General features: G+C 42.1%; 1 protein-coding gene across 2 annotated transcripts; it reads right to left on the bottom strand.

Annotated features, from left to right (window-relative positions):
• Positions 1–2,634: 2,634 nt before the first annotated feature.
• Positions 2,635–21,178, bottom strand: LOC140119610 (acidic mammalian chitinase-like). Of its 2 annotated transcripts, none has more exons than XM_072138832.1 (11): positions 21,030–21,178; positions 14,530–14,559; positions 12,127–12,328; positions 10,558–10,614; positions 10,312–10,468; positions 10,107–10,231; positions 8,481–8,589; positions 7,005–7,190; positions 4,896–5,015; positions 3,842–3,977; positions 2,635–3,322 (listed from the first exon to the last, which is right to left on the bottom strand). In XM_072138832.1, exons 1-11 carry the CDS (start codon positions 21,052–21,054, stop codon positions 2,694–2,696), a joined length of 1,776 nt encoding a protein of 591 aa, XP_071994933.1. In that variant the 5' UTR covers positions 21,055–21,178; the 3' UTR covers positions 2,635–2,693. The 2 variants fall into 2 exon arrangements, with proteins under 2 accessions (XP_071994933.1, XP_071994930.1); XM_072138829.1 differs by lacking the exon at positions 21,030–21,178 and adding an exon at positions 19,374–19,460.
• Between the last annotated feature and the right edge of the window lie 2,145 nt (positions 21,179–23,323).

Below are 23,323 nucleotides of genomic sequence, written 5' to 3'. Positions count from 1 at the left end.
TTGTCTACAGAACATATATAGATCTTTAACAAAGATAAATTTATCTAATTTCTGCATGGGGGAAAATGTTAAGCCCCTTTGTAGAACAGTCGTTTCTGTCTCCGTGAGTTGATATGAGGATAAATTGATGACCTGTAACGAATCTTCTGTATGTTTGTTCTTTATCTGTGTTGCTATCGGCGATAGTATCATTTTGTTTGCTTGTGGCCGGGTGACGGATCTCTGTGTTTTGGACCTCTCTTGCGAGTGTTGACTCTGTCTGGGCCTATATCCACATCGCTGGCATCCGTGGATAAAAAATCACTTGATGCTGATTCCATAGGTGTTGATGTATCATTCTGTTTATTGATCTGAGGAGACTGCCTGCGAGTAATGTATTGCCTGATCCTGCGTCTATTGCCTTTGTGAACCCATTTGTACTCCCTTTTGGATTGATAATCCTCTCTATCTCTATTGAACTTCTTTCTCTTTCCTTCCTTAATATCTCTTTCATATTTTTCCAAAATCTCCTTTAATTTATTTTGAAATGGCGTGACCTGATTTGGTGTGTTGAATTGTGTCAATTTAGTTTCCAAAATAAGAATTTTATTTTTTACCTGTTCTAGAAGCGTTTTATCATGTGTAAGCAACATTTGAATTAATATGGTGGAGCATTGCTTCAGTCCTTGTTCCCATGTGGATTTAAATGACTCCTCTACTTCCCACGAGGGAAAAATTTGTATGCGTAATCCTCTAGGCATTATTCCTTGTTTTATGTATTCTTCTAAACTTTTTATGTTCCACCATATACGCACATGTGATTTTTGTAATTCTGTTAATTCCTCCGTGATATGTTTAAAGTCTAGATCTGAGTTGTCCTCTATGGCATTGGAAAAGACTGATGCCACTTGACTATTCCAAATGGTTTCTCTTGCATTGATATCCAAGGCCATTGTGCCAGTATCTCCCTAGGCCTAGATGGTTAATCTCTCTTCACAGTGATATTCTAATATCATGGATAAGATATGTATAGTAAACTGAGTTAAGAAGCAGGCTCACATGGGAGTAAAGCTCCGGAGTGCCTGAAAAAATCTGTACGTTTATGTTAAGTATGGATAACTCAACATGCCACACATCCCTGGCAGTTATGCATATTCAAAAAAGACAGATGATGTGTATATACTGCATGTATGGGTGTATATACTGTATGTCTTTGTGTATATACTGTATGTGCATTTATGGTGTGCATGTCTGTGTACGCAGTGTATATGCTGTATGTACTGTATGTATGTATTTACTGTATGTGTGTATATGCAGTATTTATGTATATAATGTATGGTATGTATATACTGTATGTATGTGTGTATGATGTCTATATACTGTATATATGGATGTATATCCTATATGTTTTTTTAGGCAGTATGTGTGTATGTGTATATATGGTGTGGATATAGAGTTTGCCTTAGTATCTAATGTATATATACTATGTTATGTATAAAATGTATATGTACTATACAGTATGTGTGCAAAGTGGATGTGTATTTACTACTGTATGTGTGTATATGATTTATATATAGTGTGTGTGAATAAATGTGGACATACTGTACATATTGTGTGTATATACTGTATGAGTTTGTATATACTGTATGTATGAGTGTATAAATGTATATGAGTTCATACAATGTGTGTTTATTATTGTATACATGTGTGTAAGAGTGTATAAATGTGTGTGTGAGTGTAGAACTTTATGTGTCTATGTATAAGCATATAAATGGGTGTGTGTATATATATGTATATATAAATATATATATATATATATATATATAGATACAAAGAGGTGAGGCAGCACTCGGGAAAAGTTATGAACTTGGGTGCAATTCCCAGGACCTGAACCAAGGTCCATCAAACCATAGAACAGCAAAAAAAGGCAGCACTCCGAGATTTGTGGAAATCAGAAAAACATACTCATTTATTCACACATGTGTCAAGGCTACGTTTCGGCTCCTTGCATCTGGAACCTTTCTCAAGCAAAGGTGCATGTAACACAGTGAAAAATGTATACAAAATACACAGGAAGTGACATCATCTTACAGGTCATGTGATCACAGCAATACCAAGTTTAAATCACATATTTGAATACAAAAAGGACTTTACAATTACATATAAACATTAAGTTAGAGACCTAGTGCAGTCATGTGCATAATAAAAGGAAGATCTGGCGCCTACCTAAGGATCAGTAGCTGGCAGGATGTGGAATAGTGGCGTGCCCCCATGGAGCACCGCCTCTGACACAATCATGTGACTCATATAAACAGAGCTGGCAGTCACGTGACGCCATCTTGTGAAAGGGAGAACCATGCAGTGTATAATAAATACGAGACTATTGTCTCAAAAACGGGTGCCGGGTCTCAATGGGTCCACAGAGTGCTATGCACAGACATCAGTCACATTATTTATACATCAGTCACATATATATATATATATATATATATATATATATATATATATATATATATATATATGTGTGTGTGTATATAAGCGTGTGATTGCATAAACATGTGTGTATACAAATATGTCTATCATTTGTAAAGGGGAGGGGGGAGGCACCATGCAGAAATCTGGAAGCAGAGATTATCCCTAATTGGGGATAAACTTGTTTATTGCGGAAGTTGTAACAATTCAGTTTTATGTTCTTTCTCATCTCTAGTAGTTACTTATATTTTCTGGGCCCGGTCACAGCAGTGACAGCTGGGGTTATACACCAGGCCAGGAGGGCAGACTCTTCGGTAAGAGAAGCCATTAAAGCAGTGCCAGAAAGCATTTTTGTCTCCACCCACAGGGTAGAGTCCATCATCTTTGCCAACACAGAACTCGCTACCTCTGGGGCTTCCTCCTGAGCTGCTACCAGGGCTTCCTCCTGAGCTACCGCCAGGGCTTCCTCCTGAGCTACCGCCAGGGCTTCCTCCTGAGCTACCGCCAGGGCTTCCTCCTGAGCTACCGCCAGGGCTTCCTCCTGAGCTACCGCCAGGGCTTCCTCCTGAGCTACCGCCAAGGCTTCCTCCTGAGCTGCTACCAGGGCTTCCTCCTGAGCTACCGCCGGGGCTTTCTCCTGAGCCACCGCCAGGGCTTCCTCCTGAGCTCCCTCCAGGGGTTCCTCCTGAGCTACCCCCGGGGCTTCCTCCTGAGCTCCCTCCAGGGGTTCCTCCTGAGCTACCCCCGGGGCTTCCTCCTGAGCTCCCGCCGGGGCTTCCTCCTGAGCTGCTGCCGGGGCTGTCTCCCGAGTTTTCTCCTGGTGTCCTCCCTGAGCTGCCTCCAGGGCTTCCTCCTGAGCTACCAGAGCATCCTACAAAACAAAAAGGAATTGTATTAATTGTTTATCTAATATTATTTTATCATTTAAATCATGTTAATTATAGCATTATAACAACTTGCAGAGTGAGCAAGGGGGGTACCATCACCACCTACTGCCATTTATTTGCTATATGTTATTTATTATTTTTGATGTTGCATGTTTATTTCTGTTTACTATTTGCTGATGTCACCTGGTAGCAGACAGGCTCCCTAATTGTCTGGCCTTTCAGAACTTTCTATTCCAGAGTCTCCCTGGTTCTTGTGCTAAAATGTAGAGTATCAGAGGAAAGTGCTGAATGGAGAACGCAGCAGAAGCCTAATCCAGTCGTAGTCAAGCCTAGGGGCACCTAGGAACATCCCCAAGTGGCTCCGCCTCCTTGTAGTGCGCCTGTCAGTCCCGATGGGTTTGGCAGGATTGTCGTCACTAAGTTCATGCAGTCTGCTCAAAACTGCTACATTTTCACAACGTTAATGACAATACGTGTCCAGTGCATGTGAACATGATACTTACCTTGGATGCCTAGAGTGCTCTTCAGCTTGGAGATTAGAGGGTATTTGCCCTGGTTACAGAAACTACCAGTGAAATCATCCAAATCGATTGCCCAAACCATCGCCCCGGCAAAGTTATTCTTCTTCAGCCATTCAGCCTATACATTAGAAATGGGAAATCTACACGTTATCTTACTATACAGCACAGAGATAGAAATTCTGGACACCCACCCACACATTACACAATGCAGCCACTAGGGATCCACTTAAATGAGGTCACCATGAAGATGTTAGTGGCTCAAGGAATTTGATCCAAATGAAATTAAGACCCTTAAGTCCGTTTTGTTAAAGGGAACCTGTCACTAGGGACCTCATTTTCGTTAAAGACATGTTGCAGAAGCCCAGAACACCTACAATGTGAATCTGCCTTTCTTCCTTTCTACACATTTGCATTACAAAATAATTGTGTATTATAACTTACCTTGCACCCTGACAGAATCTTCTTTGTAGTCCCAGGGGTTGGGCTTCGATTGGATGCATTTCAAAAAACAACACGTGACTTCTCTGTGCTGCAGACTCCTCAGCTCTCAGCCCCCACCTTTGTGCTCCTGTACAGCTCCTCCCACCTGTTCCTTCGCAGAGCTCACAGCCTGGTGAGAATACATCAGTGGGAGAGGGAGGAGCTGTACAGGAGCACAAAAGGTGGGGGCTGAGAGCTGAGGAGTCTGCAGCACAGACAAGTCACGTGTTGTTTTTTGAAATGCATCCAAACCGAAGCCCAACCCCTGGGAGTACAAAGAGGATTCTGTCAGGGTGCAAGGTAAGTTATAATACACAATTATATTGTAATGCAAATGCCAGAAGAAAGCAGAAAGGCAGATGTGCAATTCAGGTTTAATGGGTTTCTGTAACCTGTCTGTAGTGAAAATGAGGTCTCTGGTGACAGGTTCCCTTTAATGTAACCTAGAGACAATAGATCATTGTATAACGTGTGGATGTGAGGTCTGGATCTTCTTCTCTCCACATGTTTCCTTCTTATGGTTTTCTTTTATTACATTTTTCTTTTTGGTACTTACCTTTATTTGGAAACTCCTCTGATTGTCGTATCCCACCCAGTAACTCCCCTCGTAGGCATAGGGGGCATTTTCCACAGAAGACCAGGTATCAGTTGCTCCATTCTGTAGGAAGGTACAAATCTACAGAAACAAAGAAACTGGGATTGTATCAAATTCTTTCATACATCGCATAGATGTCTGCTCCGGGTGAAGTCATCTAAGTCTAAGCATCGTTAAAGGGAACCAGATGTTACCCCACTAAACTGTCATTTCTAGAATTCCCTCTTTTATTTGAAATCTCATCCATTTACCTATAAAATAAAAATCTGCTCTAAAGTTATATGCAAATGAGCTGAAAAGAGTTACTTTTCCCTTGAGATGACAAGTATTCCAAGAATAAGTATAATTCATATACAAATGGGTCCTTAAAATATAAAGTAATATGTAATTAGTGGTTGTTTAATATTTTGCCATGGACTTTCACTGTAATGAAGAATTAAAATGCTACAAGCCTCTCTCCCAGCCAAACCAGTTCCCTCCACTGTACTGATGAGACCCAATCAGGCCAAAACATCATACAGCGCTGTCTACAGTTGGGAGTCTGTTCCTTCTGGAATAGATCTACTGGTTTGGTTTTCATCCCGCATCATGTCATTAGGCTTTCTGAAGGTCATGCTTGATGTCAAGGGAGCTGCCTTACAAGGAGCTAAAAGAGGCGTGGTTTTCCTTATACCATCCTGGAAAACTTTGCATATTTTCCCACTGGCCCTTTAATCAATCCATTGATTTTGTCCACATGGAGGAGACACAGGACCAAAGATGGCCACTGGTCACATGTCCACATCACACGTCCTACACCTGCCTGGGCAGGTCATGTGATCACCACTATGTTTGGCTGTAGTTGGTTGGTTGCAGTGCACCCAGTATGGCCGGTGTTGTGGTGAGGCGTCATCTCAGTGAGGTAATGTGCAGTGAAGGCAGTTACACATCATTACTATGATAACAGAGCAGCACAGTCTGTTTCATTATTACTGAGAGCAGAGCATAAGAGGGAGGAGCTGTTACTAAGAACTGAGGGGTCATGGGAGTTGTAGTGTCTTGTGGCAGCCATCTTGTAGACAACTGCACCTACTTTAGAAACCCCATAAAATTTAGCGAATCATTAAAACAAACCGTATAAACTTTTGTGATTAATGACTCTGGCCAACATTCATTAAAGTGTTTACTCCAGTTTCCTATCTGACTTTGCACTAGGAAGAACGTGCAAACAGCTTGTACATGTATTTAAGAAGTGTCCGCACCAGTTTTGTGTTGCGGCTGCTCTGTGTCCGACAAGACAGATAAAATGTCACCTAAAGTAACTCTGGGAACAAAGTGTGCCAAAAAAAAGGTGCATTCTGCCGGAGCAGTGCAGGGGGCGCCAGATCCATGAAGACCGTGTGATATATTTCATGAATCTGTTGCACACTGCGCCCTCTACAGGCATACTCCACATAGTACAGACTGCACTATTTTTGAGGCCATTGGGGCAGATTTACTTACCCGTAATCTGTGTGCGCTATATAAATAAAGAATTATTATTATTATTATTATTATTATTACCCGGTCCATTGGCGATCCAGCGGCTTGTTCTCTGCAGTGGATTCGGGTCCGGCCGGGATTCACTAAGGTAGTTCCTCCGACATCCACCAGGTGGCGCTGCTGCGCTGAAGTTCCCCGAGGCCCGCCGAAATGCACTCAAGTTCACCGGCCTATTCCTATTGAAGGTAAGTGCAACTTCCGCAACACTTTTTTTTTTTAAATACGGCGGTTTTTCCGAATACGTAGGGTTTTCGTTCGGCCACGCCCCCGATTTCCGTCGCGTGCATGCCAGCGCCGATGCGCCACATTCTGATCGCGTGCGCCAAAATCCCGGGGCAATTCAGGGGAAATCGGCGCAAATCGGAAATATTCGGGTAACACGTCGGGAAAACGCGAATCGGGCCCTTAGTAAATGACCCCCATTGAGTTTTGTTGTATTCATTCATTTATAGCATTATGGCTCATTGTATCAGATGTTCATATTCCCGGAATATCCCTTGGAGGATTATTTGTACCTCAAAGATTTTGTTATTTGGTTTTCATACTTACTTCATAGTAGGCAGAGAATCCGGATTCCTTAGTGTGAGGTCCGGCAGAACCAGGTCCAGAAGTAGGAGCGCCAATGCCATTGTCAGAAGGATTTTTCAGAGCAAAACTTCGTCCATAGGTTGGGAATCCAACCACAAGTTTAGAAGCCGGGGCGCCATTGCTCAGCCAGTACTTCACCGCGTAATCCTAAAAGTTATAGAGATATAATATATTACATAGCGGACTGTGGCTTCCATAAATCTCAGGTTGTAATGTAATTATGTAATGATGAGTGGACCTGAGCCACAAAGCTAAAGTTAGTTCTGAACTTTGCAGATACAGATCCTCCAGACCTGAACTTCATGAGAAGTGTGAGAGGGCGGGGCCGGATTTGAGTCAACCAATCCCCTCACAGCTAATGCCCACGATCGGTGCTGACAATGACCGTCGGCGTCAACTCTTTAAAACCCTCTGGCAAAGTCAATAGCGCCATTATAAGTACCCGTGGCCGCACGTGCCGTCACTTTGGGGAGGATCACCGATCCCCGATGACGTCATTGGAAGTAACGAGCCACACCAAGACTGTGAGCAGGTCAGTGCCAAAAAATTCGGTCCCAGGTATTTCAAATGGTGCAGGTGACTTTTTCATCAGCCTTGAAACTGTTAACACCTGCAAATGGTGCCCGATAGCAGAAGTAACTGGTTGAGGTCCAGTTTCGGTACCTTACAGGTTTTTAAAATACTTTTATAAATTCCGCCCAACCCAAATTTCAATGGGTCAGCTCATCAACGGGTCAGCTCATCACTAAGGCTGCATTTACAGGAACGTATGTCCACCGGGGCGTAGCACGTCCGGCACCATGGAGAGGCGGAGGGGTGACCATGGCGCACGGCGCCGTAACATGGGGAGAGAATTTCCCAACGATCGTGTGAATATATTCAGGGAGGAGATTCCACAATTACAAAACTATCATACATCTCAATGGGGCAGATTTACTTACTCGGCCCATTCGCGATCCAGCAGGGCGTTCTCTGCAGTGGATTCGGGTCCGGCCGGGATTCATTAAGGTAGTTCCTCCGATGTCCACCAGGTGGCGCTGCTGCGCTGAAGAGCATCGGAATGCACTCAAGTTCACCGGCCTATTCCTGGTGAAGGTAAGTGCAAGTTCCACGACACTTTTTGTTTTTTAAATGCGGCGGTTTTTCCAAATCCGTCGGGTTTTCGTTCGGCCACGCCCCTTGATTTCCGTTGCGTGCATGCCAGCGCCGATGCGCCACAATCCGATCGCGTGCACCAAAATCCCGGGGCAATACAGGAAAAATCGGCGCAAATCGGAAATATTCGGGTAACACGTTGGGAAAACCCGAACCGGGCCCTTAGTAAATGACCCCCAATATCTCACTCTCTCTATATATAACATCACTCTCTCTATATATATATATATATATATATATATAACATATCACTATATATATACAAAAACATACAATACTAACCACAGTGAGTTGTGGACTGGAGCCAGAATACAGGGGGCTGTTCAGTCCTGTAACTCCATCCCAAGATCCATGCAAATCGTAGGTCATCACGTGGATGTAATCCAAAACCCTACAAAACAGGAAACCATTAAACCCCATAACAACCTGCTCCTTTGTTTTCTTTTTGGATTTCCGTTTTCCCACATTCCGAAAACCATAACTTTTTCATTTGTCAAAGATTTATGAGTCTCATTATCTGCAAGACATTTTTTACTTCCTAGAGTCAGTGGTTAAAGGATATCTACCACCAGGATGAAGGATTGTAGACCAAGCACACTGACATACTGGTGTGCACCCCCTCTGGCAAGATCTGCTCTTCTTTTAGCTTCTTATGCCCTGGTTTTTACAAAACAACGCTTTTATAATTATGCAAATGAGAGGCTCCCAGTTCTATAGGTGTTAATGGAGCCTGAAGCCTCTTAGGCTCATTTGCATAATATTTAAAGCCTTTTTTTTCTTAACAAAAGGGCGTAGGAAGCATAAAGAAGAGCAAGTCCTGGCAGAGGGGGCGTACACCAGTATGTCAGTGTGCTTGGTTTACATTCCTTCACCCTGGTGGTAGATGTCCTTTAATATTGCATGTCATGTACTAGGAAGCTAGAAATCCAAATGCAGCGCAACTGACGAAAGAAACACATTTGTTCCATTTTCGAGGGGATTTACATTTTACCGTGCGATTCAAATATGAGATCGAGTAGATGACACATTTAGATATTTTGTTTTGTTGTGGCTTTAAACCCTAAAAAAAATTAAATCCTTTAAAAAATAAAATACTTTGTATTCAGCATCTTCTGAAGCCAATAAGTTTTCCATACTTCGGTGTCCGGAGATGTGTAAGGTGTCACTTTTTAATGCCACAAGCTGACATCTTCATTGATACCACTTTGGGGATCACAAAACATTGGGATACATTTTTTATTAAATTTTTTTATTTATAGAGAAAAAGTGAAAAAGTGTCAATTCAGAAATGTCATCTTTTCTTTACATCAGCAGGAATAATCATTTTTATTTGTGATATATCGAGCATTTTAGGTCACTGTGTAGTTATTAATTATTGCGTTATTTATTTATTTTTTTATATTTTATATTTATATATATTTATTTAAACTTTTATTAATTTTTTTTTTTAATTTTTACTATATTTTTATTTTTTCTTTACAATTGTTTTAGGTCCCCCCCCCCCCCCCCCTACGGTCTTTGAACCAATACTGTGTACTGAACTATTGTATTGAAAATGTATTAGATCCCTATTAGTCCCCGCATCCGCCCACTCTCCGCCTCCTCACCACTCACTCCCCATTATGTAGATGTGTCCCAGGGGGGGGGGAAGTCATGATAATTCACCACTTTAATTTGTTTTGTCACTTCCGTCCCAGTCCCCAAACAGTTTTTTCCAAAATTACTTAAATTGTGACAAAATATTTTAAAGTTTTTACATTTGAATCTACAGGTACCCCCCCTCCTTTACCGGTTTGATAGTATATGTCATAGCCTAGTTATTACCACCAAAGGGAGGCCTTCATCAGGTGGTTTTCTGCAGTCTACATCTTAATAGTCTTCATGTATGGTCCGGTTGCATTTACTTACTTAGCCAAGTCCGGGATCTCGTAACCGGCCTGAATATTCGAGATCCCGGCAGCCACGGCAGCCGTTATCATGAGTCTCGGTCTGTTGGTTTGGGAAGCCTCTGCCTCGAAAGCTGCTCTTGTTTCCTGTAAATATTCCACTATATTCAATAAAACCTAAGTATAAATCTATAAAAAGAGAAATAATAAAAGCCATAAACCATTACCTGGACCAGAGTGGTAAACAGCTTTTTGTTCTGAGCTTCGTTGCCCGGATATTCCCAGTCGAGGTCAAGCCCATCAAAGCCATGAAGACGCAGGAACTTGATCACCGATGTGATGAAGGTTTTCCGGTTCTGGGCAGTAGAAACCATCGCGGTGAAACTAAAATCATGTATGGAAAAAAAAATGTTTCATTTCCAGAAAAAACTCATCCAGTTGCAGCCGAGCGTCAGAAATTATTTACTACTCACGGAGCAGAACCAAAGTTCCAACCTCCAATGGCCAGAAGAGTCTTCAGGTTCTTGTTCCTACAATGAGCAAATACATGTAATTATTTCATCGTGTAGAGTCATAATGCAGAAAACATCAATGTTTTATGGGTCCCCGGTAGAGATGAAAGGACCTGATGTTTAAGTTCAGGATTTGGTTTCAGCCGTCTGGACATATTGCCACATTATTGGCCAAACAGCCAATCCAACAAATGGACGTCCATAACTACTAGTCCTGGCTATGATTGTGGTGAAATTGAACTAAAAAAGTTTTCTGAGTAACCTCTGTAGTTTCAGGTTGACAAGACTGGTCACTGGATCCTGGGTTGCGTCAAGAGTCCTTTGATCAAGATGTGATCATATTGTGCTGTCTGTATTGTCTTGCCGCACCCCGGCAGAAGACGAGAATATATAAGTTGGAGGAACCATTCAGTGAATGATATACGAGGGGGCACAGCATGGTCTCTCGTGTTGTGAGGGGTATATATAGTTTAGGAATCCAGTTTTGTTATATAGGTGACATTAAAATGTCATAGTATCTTTAGGGGCGCAGTGTGGACATGTGCTGAACAGAGATGAAGACAGCTGTTGGCACATTCTGCATAATTAAGTCACAGCTGGGAGAAGTTCTTGAACCAATTGAGAAGACATGACACCTGTGAATACCTGCCATGTCCGATTATTACTATAGTCACTGACTTACCTTCTAGTGTCTTATTGTGTGTATAAGGGGAAGGAACCCCGCTATGGGGCTGAGCCTTTCATAGGCTGAGGAAGTTATCTGGAGCCTAAGGACAGTCCTACCTCAGCCCTGTCTGATATCAACCATAGTTTGTTTTATGGTTCTTAGACTGGGATAAAGTTCCTTGAGTTTGAATCATCGTTTTCTATGTGTATCCCTGGGCTATCCGCATTACCAACAGGAGCCGCCCTTGTATGATATCAACCATAGTTTGTTTTATGGTTCTTAGCCTGGAATGCCCCAAGGGGATCCTTATGGCCCTGCAGACCCCTTTCTTGTAGCCTTCCTGTCAGCTCTGACGGGTTTAGGAGAGTTAATATGAGCCATGAGATGGTCACCATGACCACCTGATGGACCATAGACCACTCTTCTCCAGGGCTATAGCTCCCCAAAGCCAGTTAGACCCCGGCAGTCACGGTTCGCTCCTTTGTGGGTGATATTTTGCAATATAAATTCACTAGAATGGTCAGTTTATGATCAGTATTTTTATATTTTACATTCTGAACAAGATTGATCTTTAAAGTTTGATATATTAGGATTAGAGATGAGCGGACCTGAGGTTTACATTCGAAGTTTGGGTTTGGTCGTGCAACCCAAACATATTGCCAGATCGGCAGCCAAACAGCCCGTCCTGAAAATTTGCCGGGTCAGCTGTTCGGCTGGCAATGTGTCCGAACCCCGAACCCGGACACAAACATCAGGTCTGATCATCTCTAATTAGGATTAAATAATTCCCAAAATGAAAGACTAGAAGATGTTTATACATCCCAGTCCTCCAATATAAGACAATCCATTACATAACCACTTACTTATTTTTCAGCTGTTGGAAGGAGGCGTACAGGGTGACGTCATTCCATTCGAAGGTGGTAAGCTCATGCTTGGCCATGCCGGCAAAGGCGTATATCAGGTGAGTACACAGGCAGGGGTCAATGTTTTCTGGGACGAACTTCCCCACTCCGGATCTGTACTGGGACCAGTTGGTGAAATAGCAGGTCAGAACATAGGACGAGCCTAGAAGAAGTAAGAAGTAGCACATCTGTACAAGAAGACACATAGACATTGTAAAACTAGTTGTATATCTAAGTACCACATATTCTCCTCACTCCATACAGACTTCTCTATATACTGCACTGGTTTTCTTCACTCTCCTGTGTGAGGTGATACTAAAAGGTTGATAGTGTACATGACGGACACAAAGGACATATTGAGAGGGTTCCCGAGCTTCCGTAAAGCAGAGGTATCTGCCGGACCAAATTGTCGTTGTTGAATTTGACCATAACCGCTTGGTCATGGTCGAATACAACAACCACACTTTGGTCCTGCCATAATCGTCTTCTCCAAGGCTTGAGTTGGTATGAAGGGTTAATAGTCACAATTCCTGCCTGTACGCCAAGAATCTGGCCCAATGAAGTACAATATATTTTTTGGGTGGGGAGAAGGTGCCCAAACCTGACTCTTACTCTTGTTTCTATAGAACAAGATCCAATACCAGCTCGATACAAGGTCCACATTTTGTTGCAAATTTCTCAAATTCACATGGACGCAAGCCATGTGAGGGGGTTATGTACAGAAGTGGACACTAAAAAAAACAAAAAAAAAAAACAAGATCTACATTTACCATACATACTCTTGTATAAGCCTAGTTTTTCAGCACAAAATGCCCAGCAGGCTGTTACGGAAGAAGTAAGAAGCGAGCCGCGATGACATTGGGAGCCGCGCTGACATCAGGGGGCCGCGGAGGCTGGGCTGTATACTACAGGGGGCAGGCTGGCTGTACCCTACAGGGGGCAGGCTGGGCTGGCTGTATACTACAGGGGACAGGCTGGGCTGTATACTACAGGGGGCGGGCTGAGCTGGGCTGTATACTACAGGGGGCAGGCTGGGCTGTATACTACAGGGGGCAGGCTGGGCTGTATACTACAGGGGGCGGGCTGAGCTGGGCTGTATACTACAGGGGGCAGGCTGGGCTGTATACTACAGGGGGCAGGCTGGGCTGGCTGTATACTACAGGGGACAGGCTGGGCTGTATACTACAGGGGGCGGGCTGAGCTGGGCTGTATACTACAGGGGGCAGGCTGGGCTGTATACTACAGGGGGCAGGCTGGGCTGTATACTACAGGGGGCGGGCTGAGCTGGGCTGTATACTACAGGGGGCAGGCTGGGCTGTATACTACAGGGGGCGGGCTGAGCTGGGCTGTATACTACAGGGGGCAGGCTAGGCTGGGCTGGGCTGTATACCACAGGGAGCAGGCTGGGCTGGGCTGTATACTACAGGGGGCAGGCTGGGCTGGCTGTATACTACAGGGGACAGGCTGGGCTGTATACTACAGGGGGCTAGCTGGCTGTATACTACATGGGTCTGGCTGTATACTACAGGGCAGGCTGGTTGGTATACTACAGGGGGCAGGCTGGGCTGTATACTACAAGGGGTAGACTGGGCTGTATACTACAGGTGGCAGGCTGGGCTGGCTGTATACTACAGGGGGCAGGCTGGGCTGGCTGTATACTACAGGGGGCAGGCTGGCTGTATACTACAGGGGACTGGCTATATACTACAGGGGGTAGGCGGGTTATTTACTGGGAGGCTGTGAACAATGCATTTCCCAACCTTGGCTTATACTCGATTCAATAGGTTTTCCCAGTTTTTGGTGGTAAAATTAGGGATCTCGGCTTATACGCAGGTCGGCTTATACTCGAGTATTTACGGTAAAAAAATTTGTAAAAAATTGCAGGTTTTATTGAAGAAATGTTATTAAAAAATCATCACAGACAGAATAACCAGTTCATAAAGCACAAAAAAAACTTCAGGTTCTAGTTTATACGATTCAGAGTGGGTTTTATTGTGTGTTTTTTACTAGTTTCATTGTGTTTTTTGTCCATGATTTCTATGAATGCTCATTTCCATAACCCAAAATGCCTGATCCATGACAATAAAAAATTATTATCCCATCCCAGTGAACGTGTAAAGGATAAAAGATAAAATCCACATTCGCCACTTTTTTTTGCCATTTTACAGCCTATGAAATTTTTAATTAAAACTTATAAAAAGGTGTCACAGATTTCACAATGGTATCAATGAAAACATCATCTCATACTGCAAAAAAGTGACACCTTACACAGGTCTCTATTATCTCCAATATCAGCAGTAATTGAAATAGTACACATATACATATAGTAACTGCTCCATTTACATGTTCCAGCCTAAGACTTACCTAGCTGAGCGTTCATCACCAATGCCAGCCCTAAAAGACAGGAATTGTGACCACTTTAATACATGTAAGTTAAAAAAAGAACAAAATTATCTTTTTTTTTATTGAGCTTCCCTTGTACTTGTGTTATACTGATATACAAACACTTAGAAAGATAGAGATTTATCTACTGACACTTACAGTGAGGAGAATAAGCAGTAGGTATTACACACAGTAGAGGAGACATGGCCAAACGCATGGCCAAACGCAAAGGTGTGACTGAGGGATGCATTCAGCTGTATCAGACTGAGCTGTCTGCTGTGAGATAGAAGGGAAAGGAGTATGGCTGACGGAGGGATACAGCAGTATTGAGCTGTATCACACTGAGCTTTCTGCTGTGAGATAGGAGGGAAAGGAGTATAGCTGACAGAGGAATACAACAGTATTGAGCTGCATTACACTGAGCTGTCTGCTGTGAGATAGGAAAGAAAGGAGTATGGCTGACTGAGGGATACAACAGTATTGAGCTGTATCACACTGAGCTTACTGCTGTGAGATGGAGAGGTGTGGATGACAGAGGGATAAAACAGTAGTGTACCCCTGAGCTGTCTGCTCTGAGATGGGAAGACATGGCTGAGGGAGGGATGCAACAGTAGTTAACTGTCTGCTGTCCAATGGGAGGGAAGGGGCCGTGGCTGAGAGAGGGATACAACAGTCATGAGCTGTATCACACTGAGCTGTCGGCTGTGAGATAGGAGGGAAGGGGATGTGGCTGAGATAGAGATACAACAGTACTGATATATTTAAATCAAACAATAATGTAATAGCCAATAATGTTTTATACCTGAAAAACTCTATGCAACATTTTCAAGAAAGGTTGGTGTGTACAAATGGAATGGAATAATACCTAATAATATAACTAAGTTTTTGAATATACATTAAAAACTTTTAAAAACACAACTCTTCTTTTTTCAGCAATAAATAGATTCTGTGACTATTCCCCCCACCTGCATCACAATAAGATCTTGCACTTTAAAATCTCTGTGTAATGTGAACAATATTCTATAATCATCTGATGTGTCTAGTCAATGAGCAGCCTAACGCCAAAACCAGGTCTGAATATGACCCTGTGTGACTCCTCTTGTGTTATGTGCCTATGCATGTAATACATTACTGAAATCAATGTAGAATATCAATACAGTATATGTATAGCTCTACATACCATACATAATAAAGCATTAGATGATCACAAGCTAAACAAATACATCTATACCAGGCTGTAATATATAGTAACTGACAGGAAAGTTGATTGTGGGGGACTCGGGAGATCCACGCATATCCCCACCTGCTCGGGACTTTCTCAGGGTTGAATGAGTATATGTCTATTCACTTATTTATATGCAACATAATAATTAGTGATTGTAGGTACTTGTAGTTCATGATGGTCATTATGGTATGTATGATGCTGAGCTGTCTGCTGTGAGATGGGATCAAAAAGGGTGAAGGATACAACAATATTGAGCTTTATCACAATGAGCTGTATGCAGTAAGATGAGAGGTTTGGCTGATGTAAGGATACAATAGTATTGAGTACTGAGCTGTCTGCTGTGAGATTGGAAGAAAAGTGGCTGAGGAAGGGATACAACAGTATTGAGCTGTATCACACTGAGCTGTTTGCTGTGAGATTGGAAGAAAAGTGACTGGTGGTTGGATACAACAGTATTGAGCTGTATCAAACTGAGCTGTCTGCTGTGAGATGGGAGGAGACATGGCTGATGGTTGGATACAACAGTATTGAGCTGTTTCACAGTAAGCTGTGTGCTGTGAGATGGGAGTAGACATAGCTGATGATTGGATACAACAATGGTGAGCTGTATCACACTGAGCTGTGTGCTGTGAGATGGGAAGAAAAGTGGCTGAGGAAGGGATACAACAGTATTGAGCTGTGTCACACTGAGCTGTCTGCTGTGAGATGGGAAGAAAAGTGGCTGAGGAAGGGATACAACAGTATTGAGCTGTATCACACTGAGCTGTTTGCTGTGAGATTGGAAGAAAAGTGGCTGGTGGTTGGATACAACAGTATTGAGCTGTTTCACAGTGAGCTGTGTGCTGTGAGATGGGAGGAGACATAGCTGATGGTTGGATACAACAATAGTGAGCTGTATCACACTGAGCTGTCTGCTGTGAGATGGGAAGAAAGGTGGCTGATGGTTGGATACAATAGTGAGCTATATCACAGTGAGCTGTCTGCTGTGAGATGGATATGACTGATCTCCTTGGCATGTTGTGACTTGTAGCGGAGGCTCCTGCATGAGGGGAGAGAGGATATTGACTGCCTAAATATTTCTAAGATAGATTTTTAGTGGCACGATACTATATGATACAAACTGCCTGGCACAAAGATTAATCAATTATTAATGCATCCCCATTGTTAGAATACAATATGCAGTCATGAGAAGAGTTGTCAAAAGTGTACGCAGCCTTAAAAGGTCTTTTCAGTCCCCTAAACAAATAACTTTTGGTGATGCTTGTTTCCAAAAATTTCTCTTTGTATGTTTGCAGCGGTAGAACAATGGGAACAAGTCTCCTTTTTTTTCGGTTTGGATGGTAAAGATATAAATAGAGGAGCAGTAAAATTAGAATGAAATATGTGATTAACACAAACTAAAAACTAAATGTAATCTCTAAAGACAAAGGAAGATGAATATCAGGGAAAACTTGTATCTGTATAAGTATGAGCTACAAGTAAACACACAGCACCTCTACTCCAGGAATATGGGATGCGGGGAAAATCCAATATCCAAATAGCCCACAGATATTTCTACTTATTACAAATGTATCATAAATGTCTCTAAATTATAAATGTATCTAATCTGAAAACTGAAGTATAATAAATGCAGCTTGACCATTGTAATATGGATGAGATCAGAGAGTGTGGTGTTTGGTAACCTTTGGACCATCATGTGTTAAACTTGTAATATTTACATATAGAGTAGTTAAAGTGTAACTACATGTTTGAAGCCTTTTTTATTCAGAAATCAGTAAGTGCAGATTGATAGTAAACTTTAGTAACACAAATTAGAAACATGATTCTATGTCCTACTTTCCCTACACAGTATATAGATAAGGAGATGAGTGTAAAGCTTAACTCCTTATACATCAGGATAATATTTCCCTTGATAGTTCAGCTCAGGAAGGATATAACTTCTTAGATTTAGTAATTGGATAAACTTAAAGGGGTATTCCCATCTGGGGATTTACATTTAATTAAATTCATTTGCCATATGTAAACATTTCTTCAATTGGATGTAATTAAAAAAAAATGTTAAAAAAAAATGTTCCTGTGTGAAGATAATTTCTCATAACTTTAGTCATGTTGACCCTTAGAAACAAGAACCTCCTCGGATACGACCACCTCACATTTTGGCAGTGGTGGCCAGACATGCGCTATTGAGTCCTGCCAGACCTCCTGGCTTCAGCGATCATTACCACAGGACGGCTGTGCGACCTGCAGTTACTCCCGGACATTTAATATTCAGAAACCTTTTGTTTCTTTGTGCAATCCCTCCAGCAGAGGTGGTCGTATCCAAGGACGCAGTCTTGTTTCTAAGGGACCAAATGAAATTATCTTCACACAGAAACATTTTTTTAATAACATCTAATTGAAGGAATGTTTATATATGGCAGATTAATTAAACTGAATGTGAATGCCCAGACCAGAGGAGAAGACCCCTTTAAGTCAAAGAAAATGTATCAGCTTCTTCTTATCTATCAGCTGTCTGTGTGAGTTAGTAGGGAAAGCTGATTTAGACACACTGCCCAGTGCAGGAACAAAAGTGAATTATAGGTTACCATTATGACCTGCACTATTGATTTCTGAAAGAGACAATACATTATTGCAGACCCTAAGTTACCAGTTAAGGGTTAAATGTGTCAAGGAATTCATCTAAATGTGTAAAGTCAAAGAATATGTTAAGCTTGAAACACAGCTCAACTTTTAAGTTAAAAATGTATAGTTATATATTTGAATAAAGAATAAATTGTTTTGAGTTTTCCGTTTTTTTCCTTTCACGTATTTTTGTAGCCCATCAGACAGATAAGGAGAAGTAGCTAAAGTTTTTAAAGACTTAACTACTTATAGACTGAGATAACATTCAAGAACTTATCTCCTTTCAGAGCAGAATTATCCATTCATATATTATCTGGGTTTGTAAGGAGTTAAGTCCTTAGAAGCTTTCGCTTCGTCTGCCTGTTCTCAGACTTCTTGGACGCTTTCAGATACTGATTCCTTAACAAAACATATCACAAAGTTTACTACTATCCCCTGCACTATTGATTAGGAACGTAAAAGATGAGGTACATTTTAAAATAGATTTTTTTCAGGAATTTTATACAGGCGGTCCCCTACTTAAGAACACCCGACTTACAGACGACCCCTAGTTACAAACCAACCTCTAGATGTTGGTAATTTACTGTACTTTACAGTAATCAGCTGTGACAGTTATCACAGGCGTCTGCAATGAAGCTTTATTGTTTATTCTTGTTCTGATGACCCAACATTTTTAGAATTCAATTGTCACAGAGACCAAAAAAGTTTTGTCTGGAGCTACAGTTCCGACTTACATACAAATTCAACTTAAGAACACACCTACAGAACCTATCTTGTACGTAACCTGGGGACTGCCTGTATATGAGGCTCCCCCATGCCAGATGTTAGGAGAAAGAGAGACCAAATTCTGGAGACTCCTGGAGCTACTTCCCTCTCATTAATACAGTACAATCTACAAGTCTTTCTATCTGAGATTTTAGAGGATAAATATGGGAATATCCTTCTATACTTCCATAGTATCTTGCATCTATTTCCTTACCCGTGAGGAGGATAAGCTTTGCCATCTTTCCTCTGTTCTGACTCCAATGAGAGATGTTTCACTATTTAACCTTTTCTCCGCTTTCTTTCCAACCAGTCAAGGACTCTCTTTTACTGTGCTAGTTTAGTTAACCCTTCTGGGAGGAAAGAGCTGTGTGATGTTATCTATTTAGAATCTCAGACCCTGTCTATCATAAGGTGAGTTGATATTGTGGATCTCTGAGAAGGTCATCCATGCCAAAAAATAATAAATTCTATGTTTTGTTGCTACAAAACTACCGTATATAAAATATGGTATCGATAAGGGGGTTCTGCTGTGCTCCATATTTTAATTAATAATGGATGTCTGTACTATATATATTAACGAGCATTGTGCTGCTCTATTATATATTAATTAATGAGGGGGGTGCTGCTGTACTATATACTAATGTAATGGAGCTACTGAGACTAGTGGTATTGTAATATCTATTCATTAACAAGGGGGTGCTGCTGTACTATATAGTAATGTAATGGAGCTACTGAGACTAGTGGTATTCTAATATCTATTCATTAACAAGGGGGTGCTGCTGTACTATATAGTAATGTAATGGAGCTACTGAGACTAGTGGTATTGTAATATATATTCATTAACAAGGGGTGCTGCTGTACTACATAGTAATGTAATGGAGCTACTGAGACTAGTGGTATTGTAATATATATTCATTAACAAGGGGTTCTGCTGTACTATATAGTAATGTAATGGTGCTATTGAGGCTAGTGGTATTGTAATATATATTCATTAACAAGGGGGTGCTGCTGTACTATATAGTAATGTAATGGTGCTACTGAGGCTAGTGGTATTCTAATATATATTCACTAACAAGGGGGTGCTGCTGTACTATATAGTAATGTAATGGAGCTACTAAGACTAGTGGTATTGTAGTATATATTCATTCTGCACATAAATTATACAGGGGATGTTGGTGCCATACAAAAAGTAGTAAGTGGCATATATAAATTAGGAGGTTCTGCATACATATAAATTAATGGGCTACTCTGTATAATTAAGGTGGCTGCTCTATATATGTTAGGGGCAGCACCATTTATAACAATGACTAATGAACAATATATATTTAATTTTGGATGATATAGTATATATATTATGATGCTGTTTTATAATGGGGTATATATAATATTTAGGATTACAGTGTGGAACATAGTTGTTATGTAGGGGTTGCTACAAACTTTTTAAACAAATTAGGTGGCACAAAGGATGATGTATATAAATTGGGTGCTGTATACTATATCAAAGTTCATCTGTGATGTACAATATATGACGTCATTAATAAGGAGGGGCTGTATATAAATTAGGGGGGGGGGTATAAATGTAATATGGGTCACACTAAGAATTATGGTGTAGAAATGATCAATGACCTCATTAAAATAAAAGAGATGTTGAGTTTATTGTCCGTGACTACAAAATAAGAACATACAACATCACCATAATCTTAACCCTTTCCTTACACGAGCACCAGAATCAATTAAATCAAACAAACAAGCCATGATATCAGTAGAAAAAAGCAGTCATTGATGTACAGGGAGCTGCCTCAAATAAAGTAACACCGAAAGAATACATTTCCTTTTCCCACCCTGGAAAATGTATTTGCATATTCCTTACCCAGAATCCTCAGCAGAGACCACATGGCTTTTATGACTCCTTACGCCTGGAAAACCGACCTCAATAAGGAGAACGAATCCCTTCCTGACCTTAAGTTCGTGGCCTCTCATCCAGCCAAACCAGCTCCCTATATAGTGCACAGACGTGATGCAGTGACATAGAAATAGCGATGTCTACAGTTGGGAGTTTTCGCCTTCTGAAAATAACTTCCTGGTTTGACTATCATCTCACATCATGTCACGAGAATTCCTAAAAGTCCGGCACTGATGTAGTGGGAGCTGCCTGTATAAGTAGCACCAAGGGCCCCTCAGTGCTGTGACTCTGGGGGGCAAAGAAATGGTAAGTCGGCACTGCTATCGGCTCTATAGACTCGGCCATCACGTGACCACTGGGTTCTAAAGAGTTAACCAGAGCTGCTGGGTCTAATTTAGACCCAATACAGCTCTGATCAGCACCAACAGTGACAGGTGGTGGATTTCACCTGTAAATAAGGCTCTGTAACTAGATGCCACAGTTACAGGGGAAACTTGTAAAAGAAAAAGAATAAAGTAAAAAAAAAAAAAAGTGAAAATGTTCCTATGGGGTCTTTGATGATCTCATGTGGGACATAAATAGTAAAAATAACGACAGAAAAAAACATTAACAAATATTCATAAAAATACATTGACATTTCCCAATATAATAAAAAACATCCCCTGCTACACTAAAAAAAAGCATCAGCATAGTCACCCCCTATGCCCGACACTGTACGTACTATATATCAAAACAACCATTTTCATGGCCTCTCATCTCCTCCTCATATTGTGGCCTCTCATCTCCCCCTCATATTGTGGCCTCCCATCTCCCCCTCATATTGTGGCCTCTCATCTCCCCCTCATATTGTGGCCTCTCATCTCCCCCTCATATTATGGCCTCTCATCTCCTCCTCATATTATGGCCTCTCATCTCCCCCTCATATTGTGGCCTCTCATCTCCTCCTCATATTGTGGCCTCTCATCTCCCCCTCATATAATGGCCTCTTATCTCCCCCTCATATTGTGGCCTCTCATCTCCTCCTCATATTATGGCCTCTCATCTCCCCCTCATATTGTGGCCTCTCATCTCCTCCTCATATTGTGGCCTCTCATCTCCCCCTCATATTGTGGTCTCTCATCTCCTCCTCATATTGTGGCCTCTCATCTCCCCCTCATATTATGGCCTCTTATCTCCCCCTCATATTGAGGCCTCTCATCTCCCCCTCATATTGTGGCCTCCCATCTCCCCCTCATATTGTGGCCTCTCATCTCCTCCTCATATTGTGTCCTCTCATCTCTTCCTCATATTGTGGCCTCTCATGTACTCCTCATATTGTGGCCTCCCATCTCCCCCTCATATTGTGGCCTCTCATCTCCTCCTCATATTGTGGCCTCTCATCTCCCCCTCATATTGTAGCCTCTCATCTCCCCCTCATATTATGGCCTATCATCTCCCCCTCATATTGTGGCCTCTCATCTCCTCCTCATATTGTGGCCTCTCATCTCCTCTTCATATTGTGGCCTCTCATCTCCTCCTCATATTGTGGCCTCTCATCTCCTCCTCATATTGTGGCCTCTCATCTCCTCCTCATATTGTGGCCTCTCATCTCCTCCTCATATTGTGACCTCTCATCTCCCCCTCATATTGTGGCCTCCCATCTCCCCATCATATTGTGGCCTCTCATCTCCCCCTCATATTGTGGCCTCCCGTCTCCCACTCATATTGTGGCCTCCCATCTCCCCCTCATATTATGGCCTCTCATCTCCCCCTCATATTGTGGCCTCTCATCTCCCCCTCATATTGTGGCCTCTCATCTCCCCCTCATATTGTGGCCTCTCATCTCCCCCAAATATTGTGGCCTCTCATCTCCCCCTCATATTGTGGCCTGTCATCTCCCCCTCATATTGTGGCCTCTCATCTCCTCCTCATATTGTGTCCTCTCATCTCCCCCTTATATTGTGGCACCTCTCATCTCCCCCTCATATTATGGCCTCTCATCTCCCCCTCATATTGTGGCCTCTCATCTCCCCCTCATATTGTGGCCCCTCATCTCCTCCTCATAATGTTTCCTCTCATCTCCTCCTCATATTGTGGCCTCTCATCTCCTCCTCATATTGTGGCCCCTATTCTCTTCCTCATATTGTGGCCTCTCTCTTCTTTCCCTCCATATATTGGCCTCACATCTCCTCCTTATATTGAGGCCTCTCATCTCCTCCTCATATCGTGGCCTCTCATCTCCCCCTCATATTGTGACCTCTCATCTCCTCCTCATATTGTGG

The sequence above is a fragment of the Engystomops pustulosus genome, chromosome 2 (genome assembly GCF_040894005.1).
Source record: "Engystomops pustulosus chromosome 2, aEngPut4.maternal, whole genome shotgun sequence".
NCBI classification, from domain to species: Eukaryota; Metazoa; Chordata; class Amphibia; order Anura; family Leptodactylidae; genus Engystomops; species Engystomops pustulosus.
This window is presented reverse-complemented; position numbering and strand designations above follow the sequence as displayed.